The sequence below is a fragment of the Meriones unguiculatus genome, chromosome 10 (genome assembly GCF_030254825.1).
Source record: "Meriones unguiculatus strain TT.TT164.6M chromosome 10, Bangor_MerUng_6.1, whole genome shotgun sequence".
Classification (NCBI taxonomy): domain Eukaryota; kingdom Metazoa; phylum Chordata; class Mammalia; order Rodentia; family Muridae; genus Meriones; species Meriones unguiculatus.
The window spans coordinates 88768778-88793833 of record NC_083358.1 but is presented as its reverse complement, the minus strand read 5'-3'; the positions used below and the strand labels follow the sequence as shown (position 1 = coordinate 88793833).

At 42.2% G+C, this 25056-nt stretch overlaps 1 protein-coding gene across 1 annotated transcript; it reads left to right on the top strand.

Moving 5' to 3' along the window:
- The first annotated feature begins 3958 nt into the window (after positions 1-3958).
- LOC110559819 (negative elongation factor A-like) lies at positions 3959-6536 on the top strand. Its single transcript, XM_060392826.1, has one exon. The coding sequence runs from the start codon at positions 4383-4385 to the stop codon at positions 5970-5972; it is 1590 nt and encodes a 529-aa protein (XP_060248809.1). The 5' UTR covers positions 3959-4382; the 3' UTR covers positions 5973-6536.
- Positions 6537-25056: the final 18520 nt, after the last annotated feature.

Here is a 25056-nt window from a genome sequence, read left to right as displayed (position 1 = left end):
TATGATAGTATACGTGAGTGACCCCAAAAACTCTACCAGGGAACTCCTACAGCTGATAAACATCTTCAGCAAAGTGGCTGGATACAAAATTAACTCAAAAAAATCAGTAGCCCTCCTGTATACAAAAGACAAAAGGGCTGAGAAAGAAATTAGGGAAACAACACCCTTCACAATAGCCACAAATGACATAAAGTACCTCGGAGTAACCTAACCAAGGAAGTCAAAGACTTGTATGAAAAAAATTTCAAATCTCTGAAGAAAGAATTAGAAGAAGATATGAGAAGATGGAAAGATCTCCCATGCTCATGGCTTGGCAGGATTAACATAGTAAAAATGGCCATCTTACCAAAAGCAATCTACAGATTCAATGCAATGCCCATCAAATTACCAACACAATTCTTTACAGACATGGAAAGAAAAATTCTCAACTTCATATGGAATAACAAGAAACCCAGAATTGCTAAAACAATCCTCTACAATAAAAGATCTTCTGGAGGTATCTCCATCCCTGATCTTAAGTTGTTTATATCCCCCATTTTTATTCATTATTAGCCAGATAGAGCCAAGTAATTGTGGTAATGATACTTGCTTTTTTGCCCAATGCTGGAATGCTAGTAAATTTAGGTATGCCCTGGTTACTCTCATGCCTCACTGGGTGCCTGTGCCTGTTGATGCCCCTCATGCTATGACTCTCTTCAGACAGAAAAGGGATCTTGGAATTACAGCCGCCATTGTTACTGCCATCTCATTGGCGGCTGTTGGAGCTACCACCGCGGCATTAGCCATGAGTCATACTGTGCAGACTGCTCAGACCCCGAATAATCTTTTAGCCAATGTAGCTCATGCCTTAGATGTACAAAAAGAAATTAATGCTCAACTAAAAGGAGGCTTGATGGTGTTCAATCAGAGGATTGACCTCTTGTAGGAGCAAATTGATACCCTATGGCAAATCGCTCAACTGAAAGTATGAAAGTATGCTGGACTTTGAGTCGCTAGCATACAACATGAGAATTTTTCCTGTGCTGCAAATCTGTCTAAACAATTGTCTAGCTATATTTGAGGTAATTGGACTGGAGAATTCGATACTACGATGGAGCAGCTGAGAGTGGCCATTGTCACGGTAAATTCTACCAGAGTGGACACAGGACTAGCCACAGGATTATCATCATGGATTGCTGTAGCCATGAATCATCTGAAGGAATGGGCGGGCATGGGAGCATTAGCAGGCCTTCTGGTGTTGGTCTCCTTGGTTTGCCTGTGGTATATATGCAAGATTAGAGTCTCACAACAGCGTAATTCAGCCATGACCATTCAGGCCTTTACAGCCATTGAAGCAGGACAGTCTCCCCAAGCATGGTTGGTTACCATCAAAAGCTAAAATGTTATGCTCAGGATGCGAGGCTAAGCACTGCACTCAGGGTCAGCTGCTTTCGACCCAGAGAAGAGCATGTCTGATTGCATGCGGGTTGATGCCCCAGGTCCCACCTCTGAGAAAAAGGTATCGGACGGGTCTGATGCTCTTTGGGTGAATGACACCTAAATGAACATCAGTACAAAGTCCCAATTTATTTCTAATATCAGAGATCAGAACTCTACTCTTGCCTGATGTGTCTAAAACAAAAAGGGGGAACTGCAGAGAGCTGCGTAATGCCGTGCCTTAAAGATGGAGCTGGTTTCCGCCTTCCACCTTCCCGATGGTGAGTGCTCTCTGTCACGAACAACTCCACATTTGGCTAAGGCCAAGGATCTGGCTTGCTTCCATGTATGTGGACCTATCTGCATTGCCCACATGGCACGCTGGGGTTGGCTACCCAGAGGCTATTTAAGCTGTGGGCTGGCTTTCCCCAGGATCAGATGATTGTTCAAGGTTCCTGAATAAACTGCGTTGAAAAAAAAAATATGGTCATTATAAGCCCTGTTAATTGTATGCTTGCTTTTAACAAGAGACAGATGAAACCAGTGTTCCCAGACCACTCACCATAATTACAGAAATTAATTTAACATGACATGAAGGTGCATTTTTATCCCTGAAGAACCGTTTCCTGTTTACTCTTACTCCCACATCTCAGGGCTGGGGTGCTAGCCCGTGTGTGTACTTTTTGTTTCTTTCTTTTAAACAGAGCAAGTTTGTTTCTCTAGCCGGCAAGGCTTTCAATATTTCAACCTCTTCTCAGCAAGAGAGAGAAAGCTCCAGAAAGGGTGACCCGAAGGCAAGCCTTGGTTTCTCTTCCACGATTAGTTAGTACTTAGCAAGAACATTGTGAGTGCAGCATAAATTGCATTGGCCTAAGCCTTAGTCATATCACTTCTTTTCTCTATCCTCAAGAGCTTGTTTTTAAGAAACATTGATTGAATGTAAAAAAATCTGCTCTGGTGGCTGGAGAGATGGCTCAGAGGCTAAGGTTAAGAACATGTATAGCTGACTGCTCCAGAGGACCCTAGTTTGGATCCCAATACTCATTTAGGGAGGCGCATAGCTGTCATGCAATCCAGCTCCAAGGGACTCAACATTCCCTTCTGGCCTCTGAAGACCCCCGAACATACATACATATTCTCCCTGAACACACATACATAATTAAAAATAAAGATGAAATCTTTTAAAAACCCACTGTGGTCTGGACCATCCTTTGACTACATAATAGATGCATGATAGATGTTCAAGCATTATAGACCCTTTACTGATCAACTTCCTATCTCATTGATATGTGTCAGGATAGAAAGTGTTGGCAAGGTCTGCCTAAGGATTTAGAATTTCAATTTTTTTTTTAATTCTAACATTTTAAATTATCATTTATTACAATTTATTAAATTTGTATCCTGGCTGTGGCCCCCTCCCTCATCTCCTCCCAATCCCACCCTTCTTCCCTCTTCTTCCCCTATGTCCCTCTCCTAGTCCGCTGATAGGGGTCCTCCTCCCCTTCCATCTGACCCTAGCCTATCAGGTATCATCAGGACTGGCTGCATCATCTTCCTCTGTGGCCTGGCAAGGCTGCACCCCCACTCCTAGTCATATATCTGAAATATGCTCAACTATACAACAAGGGTATTTGCTCAACCATATTTGTAGCAGCTTTATTCTTAATAGCCAGAATCTGGAAACAACCTAGATGTCCCTCAACTGAGGAATGGATACAGAAAGTGTGGTACATTTACATAATGGAATACTACTCAGCAATTAACAACAAGGAAAACATGAAATTTGCAGGCAAATGGTGGGAACTAGAAAAGATCATCCTGAGTGAGGTAACCCAGGACCAGAAAGACTCACATGGTCTATACTCAGTTATAAGTGGATAATAGCCATGTAATAAAGGATAACTACCCTACAATCCACAGACCTAAAGAAGCTAAATAATAAGGAAGACCCTAGGAAGGACGCTTAATTCTCATTCAGAAGGGCAATTAGAATAGACACTGGAGGTGGTTGGGGAGAGGGAACAGAATGGGAGCCTACCTTAGACAGCCTCTGAAAGACTGCCCAGCATGGGATTGAAGCAGATGCTGAGACTCACAGCCAAAATTTGGGCAGAGCACAGGGAGTTGTAGGAAAGGGTGGGGAAATAGAAGGACCTGGAGGGGACAGGAGCTCCATAAGAAGACCAACAAAGCCAGCAAATCTGGGCCCAGGGGGCTGGCAGAGACTGATGCACCAACCAAGGGCCATGTATGAAGAGGACCTAGACCCCCTGGTCAGATGTAGCCAATAAGGCAGATCAGTCCCCATGTGGGTTCCCTAGTAAGGAGAACAGGGGCTGTTGTTGCCATGGACTTTGTTGCCAGCTCTTTGATTACTTCCCCATGGTAGTGGTGGTGGTGGGTGGCGTGGATTGCCAGGACGCAGAGGAAGAAGATGCAGGCAGTCCTAATGAGATTTCATAGGTTGGGGTCAGATGGTAGGGGAGGAGGACTCCCCCTTTCTGAGGAATAGGGGAGGGGAATGGGGGAGAAGAGGGAGAAAGGGTGGGACAGGGAAGAGATGAGGGAGGGGGCTACAATTGGGATGTAAAGTAAATAAATCATAAAAAATAAATTTAAATTAAAAAGAATTTCAAAGTTTTTGTGAAAGAAGGAAGTTTATTTTTATTTATTTAATGTATGTACTTTAATAGCAAGTTATCTTGCCTTAAATAAAGTGACGTAGTTAAAAGCATGGACAGAGGCCTCGGTGAGATACGGAAACCCAGAGGCCTCCTCAAGGAGGCTCGCTCCCGTTGTCGCGCCTCGGCTGGAAGCCTCCAGAAGGTGCGGCCGTCCGCAACCGCACTTGTCAGTCGCTCGAGGCCCCGCCCCGCGCCAACGGGCGCCGCCATGTTGGGGGTCCTCGCTGGGGACACGTAGGCGTCCGCGTAAGATGCCGGCCGGTGCGCGCTGCTGTCCCCAAGATGGCGTCCATGCGGGAGAGCGACACGGGCCTGTGGCTGCACAACAAGCTGGGTGCCACGGACGAGCTGTGGGCCCCGCCCAGCATCGCGTCCCTGCTCACCGCTGCGGTCATCGACAACATCCGCCTGTGCTTCCACCGCCTCTCGTCCGCCGTGAAGCTCAAGCTGCTGCTCGGAACCCTGCATCTTCCGCGCCGCACTGTGGACGGGATGAAGTGCGCTTTGATGGATATCATCCAGCTGGCCACCCTGGACTCAGATCCCTGGGTCCTCATGGTTGCTGACATCCTGAAGTCCTTTCCTGACACGGGCTCATTGAATCTGGACCTCGAGGAACAGAACCCCAATGTTCAAGACATCTTAGGAGAACTTAGAGAAAAAGTAAGCGAGTGCGAGGCATCTGCCATGCTACCACTGGAGTGCCAGTACCTGAACAAGAATGCCCTGACAACCCTTGCTGGGCCCCTCACCCCGCCAGTGAAACATTTTCAGCTGAAACGGAAACCCAAGAGCGCCACTCTGCGGGCAGAACTGCTACAGAAGTCCACTGAGACAGCCCAGCAGCTGAAGAGAAGTGCTGGGGTGCCATTCCATGCCAAGGGCCGGGGGCTGCTCCGCAAGATGGACACTACAACCCCTCTCAAAGGCATCCCGAAGCAAGCCCCCTTCAGAAGTCCCACCACACCCAGCGTCTTCAGCCCCTCTGGGAATCGAACGCCAATACCACCTTCAAGGACACCACTGCAGAAAGAAAGGGGTGTGAAGCTGCTGGATATTTCGGAGCTGAATACAGTTGGTGCTGGCCGAGAGGCAAAGAGGAGGAGAAAGACTTTAGACACAGAAGTGGTAGAAAAGCCCACCAAGGAAGAGACAGTTGTTGAAAATGCTACCCCTGACTATGCTGCTGGCCTGGTATCCACACAGAAGCTTGGCTCTCTGAACAGTGAGCCAGCACTTCCCTCCACCAGCTACCTGCCCTCTACACCCAGTGTGGTGCCTGCCTCATCCTACATCCCCAGCTCTGAGACCCCTCCAGCCCCACCGTCCCGGGAAGCCAGCCGACCACCTGAGGAACCCAGCACCCCAAGTCCCACACTGCCAGCACAGTTTAAACAAAGGGCACTTATGTATAACAGTGGCCTGAGTCCAGCTACACCAACACCTGCAGCACCTACCTCGCCTCTGACACCTACTATTCCCCCAGTTGTCATTCCCATTGCTCAGACACCCCCAGTGGCCATGGTGGCCCCTCAGACCCAGGCTCCTGCTTCTGTTCAGCAACCTAAGAAGAACCTGTCCCTCACGAGAGAACAGATGTTTGCTGCCCAGGAGATGTTCAAAACAGCAAACAAGGTCACTCGGCCAGAGAAGGCCCTCATCCTGGGCTTCATGGCTGGTTCTCGAGAGAACCCATGCCCGGAGCAGGGAGATGTGATCCAGATCAAGCTCAGCGAGCACACAGAGGATCTGCCCAAGGCAGACGGCCAGGGCAGCACCACAATGTTAGTGGACACAGTGTTCGAGATGAACTACACCACAGGCCAGTGGACACGCTTCAAGAAGTACAAGCCCATGACCAATGTGTCCTAAGTGCTGTCTGTGCTGCTGCTTTTCACCAGGCCAGAGGACAAATTTTGCTGGCTATGCTAAGCGATCTGAGCAGGTACTGAAGGATATGCTCCATCCAGCACCAGCATCCACAGGCTACTGAGCCCCAGCCATTTCTCTGGGGAATTTAGGCTTATTTTTTTATATTTTAATATGGGTTAGTTTTTTTGTGTGATTAAGATACTTTTTTTGGATTCAGTATTACATTTTGAATGCAAACCAAAAAAGTTACTTCATAATTTTAGTGCCTGTTAGACTTACCTTTTTTATTTCTTCTTTAAAAAAAAAAAAAAAAAAGCACTGGCTCAGAGGGCTTTCTCCGCTTGTACATGCCCTCCCTCATGAGGTTGAGGGGACCAAAGGTGACCCTGGCAGCCCAGGGTCTCAGCAGGGCTTGACCTGATGCAACTGCCTACCAGGGATTTGTATATGTCTTTTGTACAGTTGTAAACATTTCACACCTGTCTCTGGATACCTATTTTCATTGTAAAATGATCTGAGTATTAAAGTTTAGTTTTTCTAACGAAAAAAAAGCATGAACAGACACTTCGGTGATTCTTTGAGTTACTGATTTAGTGAAAAAAAAGAACAAGTGTTAAAGGAGGGTAGAAAGAGCTTTAGAGGCTCCAGGTTCAGTCCTTGGTTGGCTACACATCCATGAGGGCTTGGGAGAAGCATTTCCTCTTAGGGTCTTCATTTGTAAAATTAAGACATGGAGGATTGATCTAGACTATATATGAGTTCACTTATGTATATACATCACAGACATCAATATGGTAAAATTCTTCCTTCAAAGCAAATCTTTTTTAGAAGTTAAAACCTTGAAAATGCAGTTGTCCCTCGGTCTGGTTTGAAGGCCCGCAGATACGAGCGTCTGCAAATGTTCAAGACCTTTATGTGACATGTAATGTATAGATACCGTCCAATGCACTTTAAATCATTCCTAGATCACCCATGCTGACTGGCACAAGGCAAGTACTGCATGAAGCATTTTCCCGCATGTATTATTTAGGAAATGATAACTCAATTAAGTCTGTGTGATTTTAGTATTTTTCTGAATATTTTTGACCTGTTGCAGAGGATGCTTTCTGCTTTCAAGTTATTGCTTACTTTCACTCTCTCACAGTCTTTCTTTCTTTGTTCCTGGGTGTTCAATTCTTTGTTCATTGTTTGAAAGGTCCTGAACTCCTAGACTGCCAACCCTTGGCTCTAGACTCCAAACCTTAGACAGTCAACCCTCTGTTTAAGACTCCCTGTTGAAATGCCACTATTTACTTTGTTAACTGCTAAATGGCATCTTGACATAGAAAAAAATTGGGACTGGGGAGATATCTCAGTGAGTAAGAGTACGTTCTGTTTACACATGAAGATTTGGGAACTCAGATTCCCAGAACTCATGAAAAAAGCCAGGTGCCATGCACCTGTAACGCCAGCACAGTGGGTGGCAGAGACAGGAAGGTAGGTGGAGTTTCCTGGCTGCTTGTCTAGCTCAAGGTTTGGGAGAGGGACCCTGACTCAAAGAAGCAAGGGAGAAAGTGAAATATCAGCAGTACATCTGACTTTTTACTCTGGCTTCCCTGTGTGCATGGGCATGTGGACACACCCACATACCACTACCACCACCACTCACACATAAACACACACCACATTTACATATACATACATACAAAACACATTAAAAAGGGGAAAAAAACATGCTATGTGTAGGAACTTCCTTTGTGTTCTTTGAACATTTAGAGAAATCATGAAAGAAAAGGAAACGGAAACAAAAAGAAAGAAAACAGAAGAGGCATCAGTCTTTTGAGTTGTATAAAAGAAGCAGGGAGAAGATGCAATATTGAGCTTTTAAAATATGGATGATTTTGGCCTAAGTCTAAGTGTTTGTCTGTGCCAAAATATGGGTAGGAGAAAAGTGGTGAAGTATGCCTGGCCCTGTTTATAGCTTCCTTTGATATGGAAGGATTTTCAAAGATCAAAACATAAGGTGACTGGTTTCTTCCAGGCAGTCTTCCTGGAATGTCTGAAAGAGTAAACAAAGTACTGTCTGATATTTAATAATATTGACGGACTCCAGAAATGGAAAGAAAAAGCCACAATAGTTTAGGTCTGAATCCTGGAATAGAGCTGGATAGGAAAAAAAAAAAAAAAAAAAAAAAAAAAAAAAAAAAAAGATGGTAGGTCCAAATACATTTAATGTAATAGTTTAAGTACAAAATGTCCTTAACTGGTGTCTTGATGGTGAGGCTGTTTTTGGAGATGTTTTAGTCTGATATATATTGATGTAAAATACAAAACATGAACATTATAAAATATACATAAAATACCACAAACAAAAACAACTTGGGGAGGAAAAGAGTTTATTTCAGTTTATAGTTTATGGCCTATCATAAGGGAAGTCAAGGCAAGCAGGAAGTGCAGCGGAGGCCATGAAGAAACACTGCTTCCTGGCTTATTTCCTATGGCTTATTCTATCTGCTTCCTTATACAACTCAGGACCTATGCCCAGGGATGGTACCACTTACACTGGGCTGAGCCTTGTTACAGCAATCATTAATTAAGAAAATGCTCTACAGGCTTGTCTACCAATTTGAATGAGCTATTTTCTTAATGGAAGTTCTCTTTTTCTGGATGATCCTGCCTGTGTCAAGTTGGAAAAAAAAAATCTCATTTTTTGTTTCCAGTCCTGATCTCTACTTCTTCTTTGGCCACCATATGAAGAAGCCACAAGTTCCTACTTTTAGGGGCTGAGCACTGATGTCATATCATGCCCACTATGATGATCTGTGTTCACTGCAGCCATGAGCCAAAACAAATCCAGCATCTCACAAACTCCTTTTGCTAGGTGTTGTGTTGAGGTGATGAGAAAAGCTATACATACCTTCCTTCATGTGCCTTATATTAAGGAAATAGAATGTATATATGATAGACATGCTACAGGAATTTTGTTGTTAGGAGAATATTACCCCACCCAACTAAGCCATTGGGTTTAAAACCTAGGAGAAGGCATAGGATTGTTTTCTAACTCTCATAACAAGGCAACTGACTGAACGCTTATGCTGTAAAACTTCTTGCTACCAGACGGTGACCTCATCTTGGCCTCATATCCATTCAGTAATCTGAAGCATCTTGATTATTTTTAATTTTTAAAGTCTTCTAAGAGGGAAGATGAAGGTATAAAACAATTCTTTTCATAAGGGTAATATATACACTTTTTCTTTTATTATCTAATAAAGGAATTAGCTTCTACGTGTTTGCCAAGCTCATTCTCCCCTTCCCACAGAGCTTATCTATGGCATCCCTGGGAATGGAATTTTAGACCTGCTGGGGCAAGGACAAAATGATCTCCATGGATTGGGTGGGGCTCAGAAGAAAAGGCAGTTTAAAATAAATTCTTTTGTATTTACAAATAAAAATTAATACTAGGTAGGAACAGGGCAAGGAGGTAGTTAATAGGGGAAGGGGCTAGCTAATGCTTGGAGGCAGATATTTTCACTGTTGGCCTTTGGAAAGAAGGAATAGAATAAAATAGCTTTCAGGGCAACTGATACGGGGTGAATAATCTTCAAAGAATGGCAGAGGAAGAGAGCAAACACTATGTTCCTTAGTGAGAGTGAGATTAAGAGCCCAGTCTATCCGGTGCGTCAGGTTTGTCAGTGCCTGTTATTCCAGGCACAAACAGTGGGTTCTCTTATAATGTATAGTGAGCGTCCCAGTACTACAGACAGCCACTGCTGACAGCACTCAGAGGAGCAGCGTTTATAGATCTCAAAGCCCTTCATGTGGAATCACAGTTCTTCACTTCTTTGGATCCCTTATTGTCCTAGCAAAGCCCACACTGTGTCTCCAGATTATCACTCTCAATGAGAATTCAGCCAGGCTGTTCACTTGTAGACTCAGGATACGATGCTGCACCAGCTCTTTTCCATGCAGAACTTGGAGCTAGCAAGACATGCTTTTGGATGGGCTTTTCCCCAGTCATCTCTGTATATCCACTATGACTTTCTTCATGCTGTCTGCCAGGACCTTATGTTAACCACACAATTGGAAAGGCTGAGGTCAGCTCTGCTTCCTTGCAAGATCTGTTATTATTTGTTAACTGCTCTTCACCCTCTCCCTTTGTAGTCTAATTACTTTTCTTGGAAGACTGCAAGGATGTCTAAGAAACAAAGCTCACAGTATTTGAGGCATCTATTGGTTATTTAATGATTCCTCATGTGACCTAAGTGTCAGACCATGTTACATCTTTGTAGATGGCCAGCTTTCATTAAAGAGTGGGAGACATGTTCTTTTTTTTTTTTTTTTTTTCAATGCAGTTTATTCAGGAACATTGAACAATACTCGGACCCCGGGGAGACATGTTCTTTGAGAAAACAGAAAATATGAAATACTGAAGCAAGCAAAGCATAGGTTTAGAAGTTGGGGTATTTAACTTTGATTGCTGATATCACTGGCTTAAGCAACTTTTAGGGTGTTAGTAAAGCACACCTCTCAGTGCTGCTATCGGGTTTTCCCCAAGGACTGGATAGTGAGGGCTCTGATATGATGAATTAATATCTTGATGGCATAATTGAGAAGTGGTAAAATATAAGTCTGGAACACAGAGGAAGTGGGTAAATGAGGCTGTCTTTGGTGTTATATCTTGCTTTGGTCACTTCTGCAGTATCTTTCTTTGCTTTAGGCCTGCTGTGGTATAATTTTTGCTTTGTTCTGTCCTTTCTATTCTGGACTAACATCATTGAAACTGTGATCCAAAACAAATCATTTCTTGTAGAAGCTGATTCTGTCTGGTATTTGGTTACTGGAAACAAGAAAAGTAATTAATATAATATTTGGCACTGCCAAAATTTTAGAGCATGGATAAGCACTCACTCAGCATCTCCTATTGTAGTTTGTTCTTTAATGGACCCATGAAAATGCAAAAAAATCCAAATAACTTTAAAGGACAGATAGATTATTTGTACATTGCTGAGACCAGAACTCCTGATAATCTTTTCCAGAATTATATAAAGGCTTGCTCCATTTTTATAGTAGTATAATAGATTTTAATCCAAAATAGTCTGAAAACAGTAAGTTAAAAAATATTATAGTAAAGTCCAATAAGCGCTCTCAGAATTTACAATAAAAACACCAATGGTCACAGATCTTTACCACACTGGCTTGCATATGTACATTATAGCAATTTCACGCAATATTTAAAAATTCCATATAGAAGCGTAGTACTGCATATAGATCACCACACTCTCCGGGAAATCTCAAGGAAGATGGTGGGCAGGCCCCTCTGCTGCACAGAGGAATTATATAATAACAGATCGACGTCACTCATCTGGCATTTTAAGTTATGTTGCATTGTGTGGAACCAAGAAGGTTGGAACCATGTGTTTTAGGGTTTCCATTGCTGTGGAGAGACACCATAACCAAGGCAACTTTTACAAAAGGAAAGCATTTCACTGGGGCTGGCCTACACTTCCAGAGGTTTGGTCCATTCTCCTCAGGGTGGGACACATTGCTGTGTGCAGGGAGACGTGGTGCTGGAGGAGACAAGAGTTCTGCATCTTGATCCGCAGGCAGCAGAAGGGAACTGTGTTCCTCACTGGGTGGAGACTGAGCATTTATGACTTCAAAGCCCCGCCTCCACAGTGATACACTTCCTCTAACAAGGCCATAGCTCCTCCAATAAGGCCACACCTCCTAATAGTGCCATTCTCTATGGCTAAGCATTCAAACACATGAATCTATGGGGGACATCCCTATTCGAACCGTCACACCATAAAACAATGATTCAAAAATTATTCTTCAGCAATCATCTGCCCAACTGGATCAGGGAAAACCCATTTCTCCAATTCTGCCATATGGATCTCCATTTCTTCTAAACACACCTTCTGAGCTTCGGGTCTATCACTTTGCCTTGTGCCTGAGACCCACACTCTGTTTCAAGTAGTATTCACTTACAGAGGCTGGAATTCCATGCCTACTAGCACAGCCATCCCTTCTGTTAGTTCATGAGGAGTTCAGGCAAGGGGAGCTTTTGAAAATGTTTTCCCAATGTTTATTCTAAAGATACTGAAGACTTACTGTCCCATTTTTTTTTTTTTGCATAGAAATAACTCTGCATTGTATCAGAAAGTCTACATCAGAAGCTGTTTCTGCTTCTACAAAGACTATTTATAAGATAAATAGTTATGAGCTGTGCACCAGACCTTAGACTATATATATATATATATATGTGTGTGTGTGTGTGTGTGTGTGTGTATTTTATAAAGGAAGGCATTTGGTTTTTCTATGAATTATGATTTAAAAATAAATAGCTGTTAGGACAAACCTGAAAAACTACAAATCAAAATTATAATGTCATAAACAGTAGCATTCATAGAATAAGTAAAAATGAATGCTAAAAATTGTGCCATGTCCTTAGGGAACCTTATACATCTCAGCTCTCTCTATGTTAAACACCTATTGGATCATTAACATTTTTCTGCAAAGTCAAGGGAGAACAAGTCTGTAACTTTTGATTAATCAAGCAAGCATTCCACAACAGAAATTTCCTAAAATGAGAAAATAAAATAAAAACTCAAGTATTTTTATATTTCAGTTTTTTACCACTTGATAATGATGCCACTGGGAAAACAAGGTATGCATGGCATACCAAAAGATTTTAATTTATATGATGGAAAAAAAACCAAAACAACCCAAAAACCCTGGGAGTAACTGTTACCAATTGAACTACAGGAAACAGTCCATCTGGAGAGCTGGTTGCTTCCTTGACAGAAACCTTTCCGAGCACCTGGATCACTCTGAAGAGCCACAGACCACAGACACTAACAGAACAAGAGAGCTGGAATCGCATCCAAACTCAGCAGGAAACCACTGTCTAGACCTAATTAGATCTAATGTTTTCACACATTTTTTTTTTTTGGTGGTTCATTCTCAAAATTCAACCTGTGTTTAGTGTTCTTAAGTTCAAACATATCACGTCTAGAAATATTGGGCTTGTGAGTTCTTACTGTCTTCACATAAGTTCATCTTCTTCTTTTCCACCGAAATGAAGCCACATCAGCTGATTTTGAGGCGTTCTGTACTTGCATCAGAAGGCCAGCCTACCTGATGGAGTCTATAGCCACAGGCCTCAGCTTATTCTACAAGACCTAGTGCACAACGGATGTTCAAATACAGTGCATCCAGGCATCCTGGCTGATGCTGCCCATGCTACCCTTTTTACAGCAGTGTATGTTAGATGGAGTCATCTTCTCTGTAGAAAGAGAATTATTTGTTTTTGGTTTGCTTCTCCATTTTCTCAGTGTGCGTCCCCAAACAGGAACTAATTCAGTGTTGAAAATGTCTACGATGGTTGGAGAGATGGTTCAGCAGTTAAGAGCTGCTCTTCTAGAGGTCCTGAGTTCAATTCCCAGCAACCACATAGTGGCTCACAACCATTTATACTGGGATCCAAAGCTCTCTTCTGGCACGCAGGGTACTTTACATGCATATAGAGCACTCATATACATAAAAACACAAAACAAACAACAAACAAAAAATGAACCACTAGTACATAGTCCTTTGGTTTGTAGAACAAAGTATTTAAAAAGTTGCACTTGAGAGGCTTGAAGCTTGTCATGCTGTCCCTGGATGAACTCACTCTGCCAGGAAAGTTTATCATGTAGTTCTGGACCTTGTGATCATGTTCATGGAACAATCTGCCTTCTCTGTCTACTGCTCTGGGGTGTTCAGCCTCACGCGTGTGGAAATGAGGCCAGTGACTTGTGAGGGAAGTGAACACTCTTGTCAAGTACTTACCTGAGAAGGTCACAATAGCATGGCCTTGTTTTGTATCTCCCTTTCTTTCCAGAAGGTTCCAGAGAGAAAAGTCTCCCACGATGAATTATGTAAGTACTTTTCTCCTAAGTCCGAGCCTTGAAGGCTCTTCAGCAGCTCCTTGTAGTCATTCACCCCAATATTTACAAGAATGTCTTTTTACTCTTTTCTTCATCTTTCTGACTTTCCACAGGATTCTAAAACATTTTCTTCCTCCTAAGCAATGGTACCCTCATGTCAGCTTATGTCCTCCCAGAGCTAGTTCCATTTCCATTTAGTTTAAAGGAGAAAATGGAGCTTAGCTGCCTCAGGAAGTGGTGTTACCTCATTTGAATGACATCACAGGCAGCCAATAAACAGGTTCGGAGTATGCTTGGCGTTACTCCAGCCCTTCCTACTGGACCTCTTCTCATGCCCACAGGTTCTAAAGCCTGCCAATCATTGCTTTAGTTACTTCTTTATTGCTGTGATGAGGTACCATGACAAAGACAAATTATAAAAAAATGTTTACTCAGTCTAACAGTTCCAGATGGTTAGGGTTCATGATCATCATGTCAGGGAGCATGGCAGCAGACAGACAGGCATGGTGCTGGAGCAGGAGTTGACAGCTTACCTCTGACCCACAAGCAAGCGGCAGAGAAACGGGGGCTAACCGGGAATGGTGTGGGCTTTTGAAATCCCAGAGCCCACCTCCAGTGACGCACCTCTTCTAATGAGCCCACCCTCCCTAATCCTTCCCAAACAATTCTACCAACTGGAAACCAATCGTTCTCATATACGAGCCTATGGGAGCCATTGTCATTGAAACCCCCACAAACTCTTCTCATAGGGCCTGTCTCAATGAATTGTTTTATACACCATCTTGAGCTTTGCAAATATTTAACTTTCTGCAGCATTTGGAATGTACAAGTGTAACTTCTTATTCTTTATGTTTGGAAAGCAGTTTTGTGTCTGCAAATAGAAGGTCTGAAGTGAAAGAGAATGCATAATAGAGTTCTTTGTGAAGCACTAGGAAGGACAGCGTATGAAGCAGAAACGCGGACGTCATTCTGAGTGACCTGACCCTCACCAATGTTCAAGAGCCAGGTTAAAGTAACAGTAGTTTTTATTTATTGAACTTTTCCTAAGTTCAAGGCACGATTTGGCTAAGCTCTTAATGTAGGTGTTCTCTGTTCTGCAACAAAAGGAACTAAGAGAGGGTGAAAGTTTGTGCTGAACACTTTGTGTAGCAATCTTGGCATGTTTTAATATGAGTTTTCAATTCTTTTTTGTGGTGATTCATTTTTATGGAGGAGGAATATCTCTTGCATTATAACAGACTGAAACATTTGCTGGACCTCATAGACAGAATGTCTGTGTATCTGTGTCCTTGTGTCTGTCTTTAGCAAAGAGCTTTACTTTCTCCTTTATTTAACAGCACAGAAAGTGTCATGAGGGAGAGAATTATGATACTTTCCAGAAATTCAGTTTGGGGTCACTTAAGACTTAAGACTGCTGTCCTACTGCACATCCAGCCCATCTAATTTGCTTTTAAGAGAACAATGCAAAAATCAACCTTATTTGTGTCGGATTTCCCAAGTAAGCAACTTTCACAACATAAACTAAGGCAAAACTGTAATTTAAAATTATGTGTTTTTCTATGTCCCGACCCTAATGTTTGTGTATTTGCATGGGTGCTGTGATAGACACAGAAAGTAGGCAGGAAGCGGCTTTCTGTAATGAATATCCACCATGAATGTTGAAAGCAGCATTTGGACATGATGTGATTGTGTTTGTTTGTTATCTGGCCACTTGGAGTCAGTTACTTAATACCTTGTAAAACTCTGTTAAATATTTCTGTAAAGTGTCTATCCCTGATTCCTTCCCCAGATTGTAACTTCTGTGCTGGTCAATAGGAGAGAGCAAAGCCCTTTGTTAAGACAGACACAGGTCCAAGAGATCCACACAGGCACAGTTTCAGAGTCATACAACAGACAGACAAGGTCAAACTGACATACTTTCAATGATGGATTAAGTGAAGGAGAGAAACAGAGAGACAGAGAGGAGGACAGGCCAAAACAGACTAGTTTGTGAGATTCATACCTCTGTGGAAAACATGACTCATGACATGTGATGTAAATATGACTCAAGACACGTAACATAAACACAACCTTACATTGTCTCCTTCAGCTCCCTTTCAGACATTTGATGAAAAATCATTTCCCTCTTGCTTTAGTCAGAACCTGGGTGGGCGCCATAGTTTTTTCATTCACACTTAGGCTGGCATGTCTTACCATCTTTTTCAAGAAACAAACCGAGTAGCAGAGAATAAACCAGGGTTGCCAAGCACAACGTGTTCACCCCAGCGGAGCTCGATTCAATGTTAGATGAAGTCCCTTCTCCCAGCACGGTCCTCTTTGCAGCCAGCAGACAAGCAGGATGGACACGGTTGGCTTCTGCCTTCATCTTTGTGTTCTCCCCACACGCTGATTTTCTCATCCAAGCTTTTGTGCTTCTTTCTGATGCTATTGAGGTTTGGAAAGGAAGGAAGAAGACACAAAGGATACAAACAGACTCCTGTGCTGAGTTCATTCCCAAGGTGATTGTTAAGTAGACATTTTTTATTTTTTGTGAATCTTTCGAGAATCTCCTTTCTGGAGACTTCCTTTACATCAGTTAGCCCTGTCAGACTTATTTTTATATTTCTCAGCCACTTGTAACTACCTTCTTCAGTCTTCAGGAATCAAATGTGAGGTGTGTCTTCCTCACAGAGTACGATTTTATCTCTTGTCAGCTCTTTCCACTAAGAAAACATATATATATGATGTGCCTGACACATATATATGATGTGTCAGAAATACACAGCCATTGTGTGAAGGCTAATCTTCATTGTCAAGCTGACTGTATTTAGAATCACCTAAGAAAAGTGCCGTTAGCACGTCCGTGAGTATTTCCTGAGAGGTTTAACTGAAGAGGTGTGACCCTCCCTGAATATGGATGGCATTATTTCACTAGGTGGACTCCCAAACTGAATAAAAAGGAGGAAATGAGGGGTTAGCATTGCCTTTTCTGCTTCCTGACCGTGAACCCAAGGTCACCAACCACTTCACAGTTTTGTCACAACGCCTTCTGCACCATGACTGACTATATTATTTCTTAAACTGTGAGTCAAAATAAGCTGTTCCGTCTTTAAGTTGATTTTGCTGGGCATTTTTCTCACAGAAACAACAAAAAATAACTAATAGATCTTGCCTTAATGCACTGAGGTTATTTAATCCCAAATCAGGCCAACTTGATTATGAGACTTCTAAGGACTGCTACAGTTAGCTCAGGTTTCAGTGTTCCATGACTGTTTGAAGAAACACTGAGTTCTTCAAATATTGCCCTTACAAGTCCAGTCATTATGTCAGAGAGAGGGTCTTCTGCCATGGGTAAATGGGGTGATGTGCAAAGCAGAGCTTTCATTGCAGATATTTCTTCTCAAATTCGGTTTCATATTCATTTTGTTTCTCATTATTACCCTTTTTATATATTCAAAGTAAAAAAAAAACATATTAGGAAGATATTTATCTACTTTTGGGTAGGGACAAATTCTGCATTTGGCAATCTGTCTCATGAAATTTGGCATCTGATACTGAATGAACATTCTGCTGCCTCATCAGACATCAAGGATAAACCCCTTCACTTCATTACCAGACTGCTTTGCAGTGTCAATAAGCATGACAAAGAAATCAATAGTAATCAAGTAGTTCTAATGACTGTTAATTGTAATATCAGCACCGAGTGTAATTCTGGCTATGTAGAATGGACTCAGTCAAGAACAGTAGAGCAGTCATCTTTTATGATCTGGTTTGTGCAGCCATATCTTCATGCTCTGTTCTTCTTCTAATACCTTTGGTCTTGCTTTTTTTTTTTTTGACCTAAGAGGTTTATTTTGTATATGCATTCCCTTTCTTCCCTTTCTTTATTGGGAGGTTTTAGAAGCTCAAACCAGGCCCAGTGGCTCATTCTCTCTTCCTTCAACCTGTGGATCCAGTTGTAGAACTCTCAGCTCCTTCTCTAGCACTATGTCTGCCTGCATGCCATCATGCTTCCTGCCATGTTGACTAAGCCTCTGAACCTGTAAGTCAACCCCAATTAAATGTTTTCCTTTATAAGAGTACCCGTGGTATGGTATCCCTTCACAGCAATAGAAACCTTAACTAAGACACCATCCTCCCTAATTAAACACCATCCTCCCTAATTAAAACCCTGTTACCCTTTGGTTGACCTATCTTCAGTACCACAACCTACATGGTATGTTCTCTGTGTGCTTTAATTTCCTGACCCATAAAATAGGATCAATAATACTGACTCGAGGTATAGAGAGAATGATTCACTACATATAAGAATTTAACAAAGTACATGAAAATCAGCAGGCTTTTCAGTTTATGACCTTGGCCTTATTTGTTGTAAATAAAACCTTTCAAATTTAAGTTTTTATTTTCTTGAGCACATGATACTGTTGTGCCCAATTCGTGAGACCCCAAAAGACCACCAGGAGTTGAGCTCATTGCAAAACACATGAGGATCTTTTTATTAAAAGCTAGCTTGGGCTCACATGCTCTTACCGCCAAAGTGGTTGAGAGCTGAGAGTCTCATACTCAGGTTAGGTAGGTAATTTAAAGAGTCTGGTCCCATTCATGGATAAAACCTAGAACCCCTGCTCAGATGTAGATGGCAGCTCAGTATCCAAGTGGGCTCCCTAGTAAGGGTGACAGGGACTATCTCTGACATGAACCCAGTGGTGGGCTCTTTGACCACACCCCCCAAGGGAGGAGCCTTGCTAGGCCACAGAGGAGGACAATGCAGCCAGTCTTGATGAGACCTGATAGACTAGGGTCAGATGGAAGGGGAAGAGGACCTCTCCTATCAGTGGACTTGGAGAGGGGCATGGGAGGAGATGAAGGAGGAAGGGTGAGATTGGGAGGGAATGAGGGAGGAGGCTACAGCTGGGATACAAAATGAATAAACTATAATTAATATAAAAAATAAAAATTTAATAATAAAAAAAAAGAATCTGGTCCCTCCCAGTGTGCCCAAAGCAGGGGAATTCCTGCCTGGCAAGCATCTATTGGTCAAAACACAAAAGGGGATGTTGCATTTTGAATTGATTGGCTATAGGAAGGCCCCCAAATCATTAATGGTCTGGCTTCCCTTGTTTGGCTGTCCCAGGGGAGAGGGGCCAGTTTCCTAGCAACTGTATCTCTAGTGGGCAGGAAAGAATGCAGTAAGGCTGGTTCTTCCCCACAGGCGGCTAGACATGTCTCCACTGGCTGGCCTTTGTTCAGGCTTGTGCTTTAAACTTTAAACCACTATCCAAAGTTCTTTGGTCTTTCATTTTATGGGTATTGTTTTTTTACTGTACTGCCCCTCTCCCCCTTCCAGCTCCTGTGTTGCTCATTACTCCCTCTCAAATCCATGACTTTGTTTTACTTTAATTGTTACCACTCACACAAACCTTTCTGACTCTATTTAGTGTTGCTTGTATGTACAAATGTTCAGAGCTGGCCACTTGGGACTGGATAACGTAGTAGTTCTCAACTTTCTTAATGATGCAACCCTTTTATACATTTCCTCATGTTGTGGTGACCTCTAACCTTAGGTTTTTTTTTTTCTGCTTCATAACTGTAATTTTGCTACTGTTATGAATCTTAATGCAAAGATCTGATACACAGGATGGTCTTAGTCAACACCTATCAAAAGGCTGTTCTAACCTTTAAAGGGGTCACGACCCACAGGTTGAGAACCAGTAGGAAACCCCATCAGATAATTTGTCTCTGGAGAAAACTGTTTCTGTCAGTGGCACTTGGCTGCCTGTAGTCTTCTTCTAGGGGTAGGGCCATGTGAGATTTTTCTCTTTCCATGTTGTCATATGAAAACCTTTTTATTATTTCTACTTTACAGAAAAGAAAAAAAACATCTCTGATTAACGTTGCTTAATTGTTTAGTTTCTAGAAATAGAAAAATCTAGAAAAGGTTTGGCTAAGCTTAATCCCAAGATACAGGTAATTAATTCTTTTGCTTGTGGAATTCATAGTCATCCCACTTAATTCAGGGTCTTTGAAATGCAGAAGCTGCTGCTCAGTGAGACTTCTCCGGAGACAGCGTGAGGGTCCTTATGATAAAGCATACAGACTCTCATAGAGAAGTCAAAGACACACAGGGAAGCAAGGAAGAGATGCTCAGGAGGGACCTGAAGTTTCTAAAGGCCAGAAGTCAGTGGCTGGGCTGGTCCTGCTACAGTTAAGAACAAACGTCTTGTAAGGTTTAAATGCTCTTTTTGGACTTTTTGTAATCTCATAGTTTAGCTTTTGTTCCCCTTTAGATAAACAATGAATGGCTGTAAGATTATGTCATCAAAAGCAGTAGAATGTTACTCTGTACTCTTGTGAAGTTAGTGGACACAAAATATGCAATGGATTTTTCACAAAGGGAAATAAAGCACAATTATGTCTGTTCATTAATTCCAAAAGGAAAAGGCCATATATAGGAGTTCAAACTATTTCTTAAGAGTTCAAATATTTTGCCTTAGCTTTAGAAAGAGAAAAAAAAATCACCCTCTAAAACACACAACAGAACTTAATGGCACAGAGCCCTGCTGTTCTACGGGACCATTTTATTTTGAAGAGTCTGCAGGGAGTTAATCCTCAGACAAGAAAATGTCCTTTGGCCTCAAGGCAATGGCTGCCTGGTATGGTTTCCCCACAAAGTCCCCTGGTGCTCATATTCTCTTGCCAAAGCACACAAGACAATTGTCTCTTCGGTCTTTTCTAACTGACAGAGGACAGGCTCTGGGAAGGGATAGCTTTTCCTCATCCTGTCCAAACATTTGAAAGTGGTAGTGAGAAAAAGAGGAGTGCGTTTGCATATACTGGAGGGAGAATCAGCCTCAGTCTAGCAATGAAAGAGACACGAAGACCAAGCTAGTTGATCTACTTCCTAGCTCCCAGCTACAACAATGAAACTGGTAGGTGGAGGCTGGGGAGCTCTCATCTCAGGTACACAGTGATAAGATGGGGCCGCTACTGTTTCTTGGTTCCTACCAGAAACCAGGGAAAGAATTTAGAGATGAGAACAAAGAAACTGAAAATGAAGGAACTGAGGTGAAGCTTATTATCGGGCAAAGGGACAGAGTCAGTGGATGAATGTAGGCTTCATAAGACAGCCCATCACTGGACTGCGGCTAGTTTGTTTTATGAGCATACTTTAAGCAAGGGAGGATTATTCATGAGTTAAGGTGGTGGTAAGGGGAAGCACTGAACTCCAGAAATGAGTCGTGGCTTCCCAGAACACACTTTGCTGCCCTTTTCTGTTTTTATGAGCAGTCTTCAGATGTGCCACCTGCTGCCACCTACTGGAAGAGGCCAGGTAAAATTTCAAAGCTAATGGTGTGAAGATACTCTTGTGATGAAGCCAAGAACAGCTGGTGGTAATCTAAGTGGACCATATCGATCTCTGCTTGTTTTGGCTGCTCTGCTGTTTGGTTGCTCTTGTTGGTGGGCACCTGATGTGATACAGCTTTGTGAGTGCATCAGATTGCAGCCACGATAGCATTTGTCACCTCCCATCCCACTTCTGTGTAGCCCACCTGAAGACTACCTACACACCTATATACATATATTTTAAAGAAAATGAATGTATTTCTCCTTAATTTCTAATAGGAAAGATCTGGAATCATCTGTCACAGTGCACTCTAGGTTCAAGAAGACTCTTAAGAGTATGAGAATGGGAAGGATGGCTCTGAACCACTGGATGCTCTGATTTGGATAGACTTTTATCAAGCTCTCCAAAGGAACTAGCTTGTCTTACCTCAGAAACAATTCCAGACCATGACACCGAGCTGGAGTACTGTTTTGAGGTGATTCACAGTAATTTGGGCAAAAACGTACAAACTCAAATTTATAATATAACTTTAGAAGGTGTTTTCAGTGTGGGTTGTGCAGAAGTTGAGTTTCCCTGACTCACGGAGAAAATGACTCCCATGGTAATTAGGAGATTTTTCTTTCCTCTTTGATTTTGGTGGCTTGGTATCGAAAATCTCACAGAGTACAGAATGCTTTCAGAGCCCATTACAGTCATTAAATAATGAACATTCTCCAGACTCACCAATTCCATTAAGAATGACATCATGAATTTCCAAACGCCAAGATGTAGGTCTGCCCTGCCCTTTTTTCCCATCACAGGGCAGTTTGGTAGTAAAACTACAATGCAAAGCCATTTTTCTCTTAGGAGATATACTGTTTCTTTGAGTCATTTTCATTAACAAACACTGATGAAAACATAAAAGATTTAATTATTATAAATGTCAAGCCTCAAGAGTCAAAGATTTAGCAGATTAAAAGATACAGTCAGTAGCTAAAAGGGAATGGCAAACAAAATAACTTTTAAAAATATTTATTTATTTATACAATGTTTTTGGATTATATTTACCCTCTTGCCCTGTCTTCTACTTCCCCTGAATTCCCTAACAGGTTCCTCTTTATTCTTTTCTCTTTTTACTCTTTTCTTCTTTTAAAATGTAAAAAAAAGTTCCATTGGTGCTCCCTGTATGTGTCTTGTGTGGATCCATTCAATGGATCACGGGCAACTTGCTAGTGGCCACATCACCAAAGGAAAATGATTATTTCTTCCTCAACAGTCATCAATTACTAATAGGTCTTCAGCTAGGAATGGCTCTTCATGAGTCTTTTCTCCATGCACCAGGGAATTTAGTCTGGATTGATCTTGTGCATATAACCACAGCTGCCATGAGTTCTCAAGTGCAGGGGTCATGTCCAGAAGACAGCATTTCAAGCTCTGTCTCCCACCCTTCAGCTTTTCCCTGCCCATTGCCCCTCTTCCACCATGTTCCCTGAGCCCTGGGGAGGGATGGCTGATACTGGTTTTCCTACTTGGGGCTGAGCAATCACAGTCACTTCTGTCATCAATTTGACCAGGTAAGTCCTCACATTATCAATATATAATATTTGTGAGAATTTGTTTTTTTAAAGAAATCCATGTAGTGATCTGGAAATTTAAGTTTAGCAGAAACCAAACAAATGTATCTGTTTTTTTTTTTAAACAATGCCTATCTCTTTGAGAGAGTAATATTAAAATCTGTGTCAATCCACAGAACTAATCAAGTGTCATGGAAAACCATCAGGATATATGATAAAGATCCGTGAGATTTACCAGGGGAAAACAAAGAATCAGTAAAGGCAGCAAGTAGAAATGAGTGACAGACGTGTTAGTGTTGATCAAGACTTCCTCCTTTCTACCTAAGACAAAGCTTAGTCATGTGACTTGCTTTGGCCAGTGAAGATTAGTAGAAGGAATGGGAGTCTCATTCAAATAGGCTTGAGAGCTGCTTCATGCTTTGACTTCTCTGTTTCTCTGCTGGGAGGAGACAGCATCTCAGGAGGAAAACTGTTATCATTCCAGACTAGTGGTCCTCAATCTGTGGGTCACGAAGGGGTGCATATTAAACACTCTGCATACCAGATGTTTGCTTTACTATTTATAACAGTAGCAAAATTACAGTTATGAAGTAGCAGCAGAAATAATTTTATGGTTGGGGGTTCACCACAACATGAGGAACTGTATTAAAGGGTCTTGGCATTGGGAAAGTTGAGAATCTTTGCTCTAGACTCAGAATGAGCACTAGTACAGAACTGCAGTCAGGCTATCACGATGTGGGGCCTGAGTGAAAAGCTGCTAATGCAGTTTTGTTGTTAGTTGAGCTCTGCCTTATTGGGTGGCCACTGAAAGCTGGACTGGCAGGATGTCAAGGCAGTTGCAACTCTGATGAGGCTGATTAATGAGAACTGTGGAGCATCCTTCCTTAGACAGAAAGCCAGCTGGGATGGAGCTCAGCATCCACGTACAGGCCACCAGTCCCCAGGTTGATAAGATAGCGTGCTTCCTGCTGATCCCGTGTTGTATCTGCTCACACATGCACTTATCTACGGCAGTCAGCAGATACTGCGGTAAACCACCCACCGGAAAGGAGGAAAATAAGTAATTAAAAATTTGCTCGCTATTTTTTTTCAACCTCACGACATAGTTCCTGTCAATTTTCCTCTCTCAGAGAATGTGTTGCTGGCTGCTGACTCTGAGTAGTCCTTTTCTATCTTCTTGTAATCACTTCCAAGGCTATGTGCCCATATGCAGAGCAACCCCTTTGGCAATTTTCCTTGACTGCTATCACTAACCAGCGCATCTTTAATGTGATGTATGTGTGAAAGAGAAAGAACATACTGTGGTCTAATGATGACGGCTAATGCTGTACAACCTAACGCTTGTCCATCGCTATTACTGGACACTTTTGTGGGAAGTTCCTAAAAGTCATCTCACTTAAATCCTTTCAACCCTAGTGTGCCCGGTTGTCACTATATGAGATTGAGGAACAGAGAGGGCAAGTAAAACTTGCAAAACCTCACAGAGAGTGAGTGGTGGAGTTAGGAGTTTGAACCTAGAGTGCTGAAATTAAGAGCCGCAAAGCCTTTCCTCTGACTCTACATTTGTCACTAATGAATGGTGCGTATTTGGGCAATTTCTTCCCTCTGGTTATCAGTTGTTCTTATGTTTCTTTCTTTCTTTTTTAATTTTTATTTCATGTACATTGGTGTTTTGCCTGCCTGTATGCCTGTGGGAGGGTGTTGGATCCCCTGGAACTGTACTTACAGACACTTGTCAGCTGCCATATGGGTGCTGGGAAATGAACCCAGGGCCTCTGACAGAGCAGCAGGCGCTCTTAACTGCTGAGCCATCTAAAGCCCTTTGTTTGTTTGTTTGTTTGTGTCTGATAGGAAAGACTAAGTTTGGAACTCTTGAAACCATAAATCTTCACAAATAAATGTAATATTAAAAAAGTATGGTTAAAAATTTTAATATGCATGGTAAGAAAGACCGACCACATATAGGAAAGTGAACAATTTTTGATGAGTCCAAAACTGTGTGATTTCTGGTGAGTCTTTCAACATCTCTGAACCTATTTTCTCATGTGAAAATTGAACTCCATGTCTTGGGATTTGTTATCATGTTTAAGGAAGATTATATATATTGAAGGTCTTTGCTAATTTTATTTGTTTTTAAAAATTATTTTATTTTTTGGTGTCTGTACACGTGTAAGTGCAGTGCCTGTGCAGGCCAGAAGTGGGCGTTGGATCCTCTGAAACTGGAGTCACGGGAAGCTGTGAGGTGCCTGATGTCAGTGATGGGAACCAAAGCCCACTTTTCTGCAAGAGCAGTGGGTGTT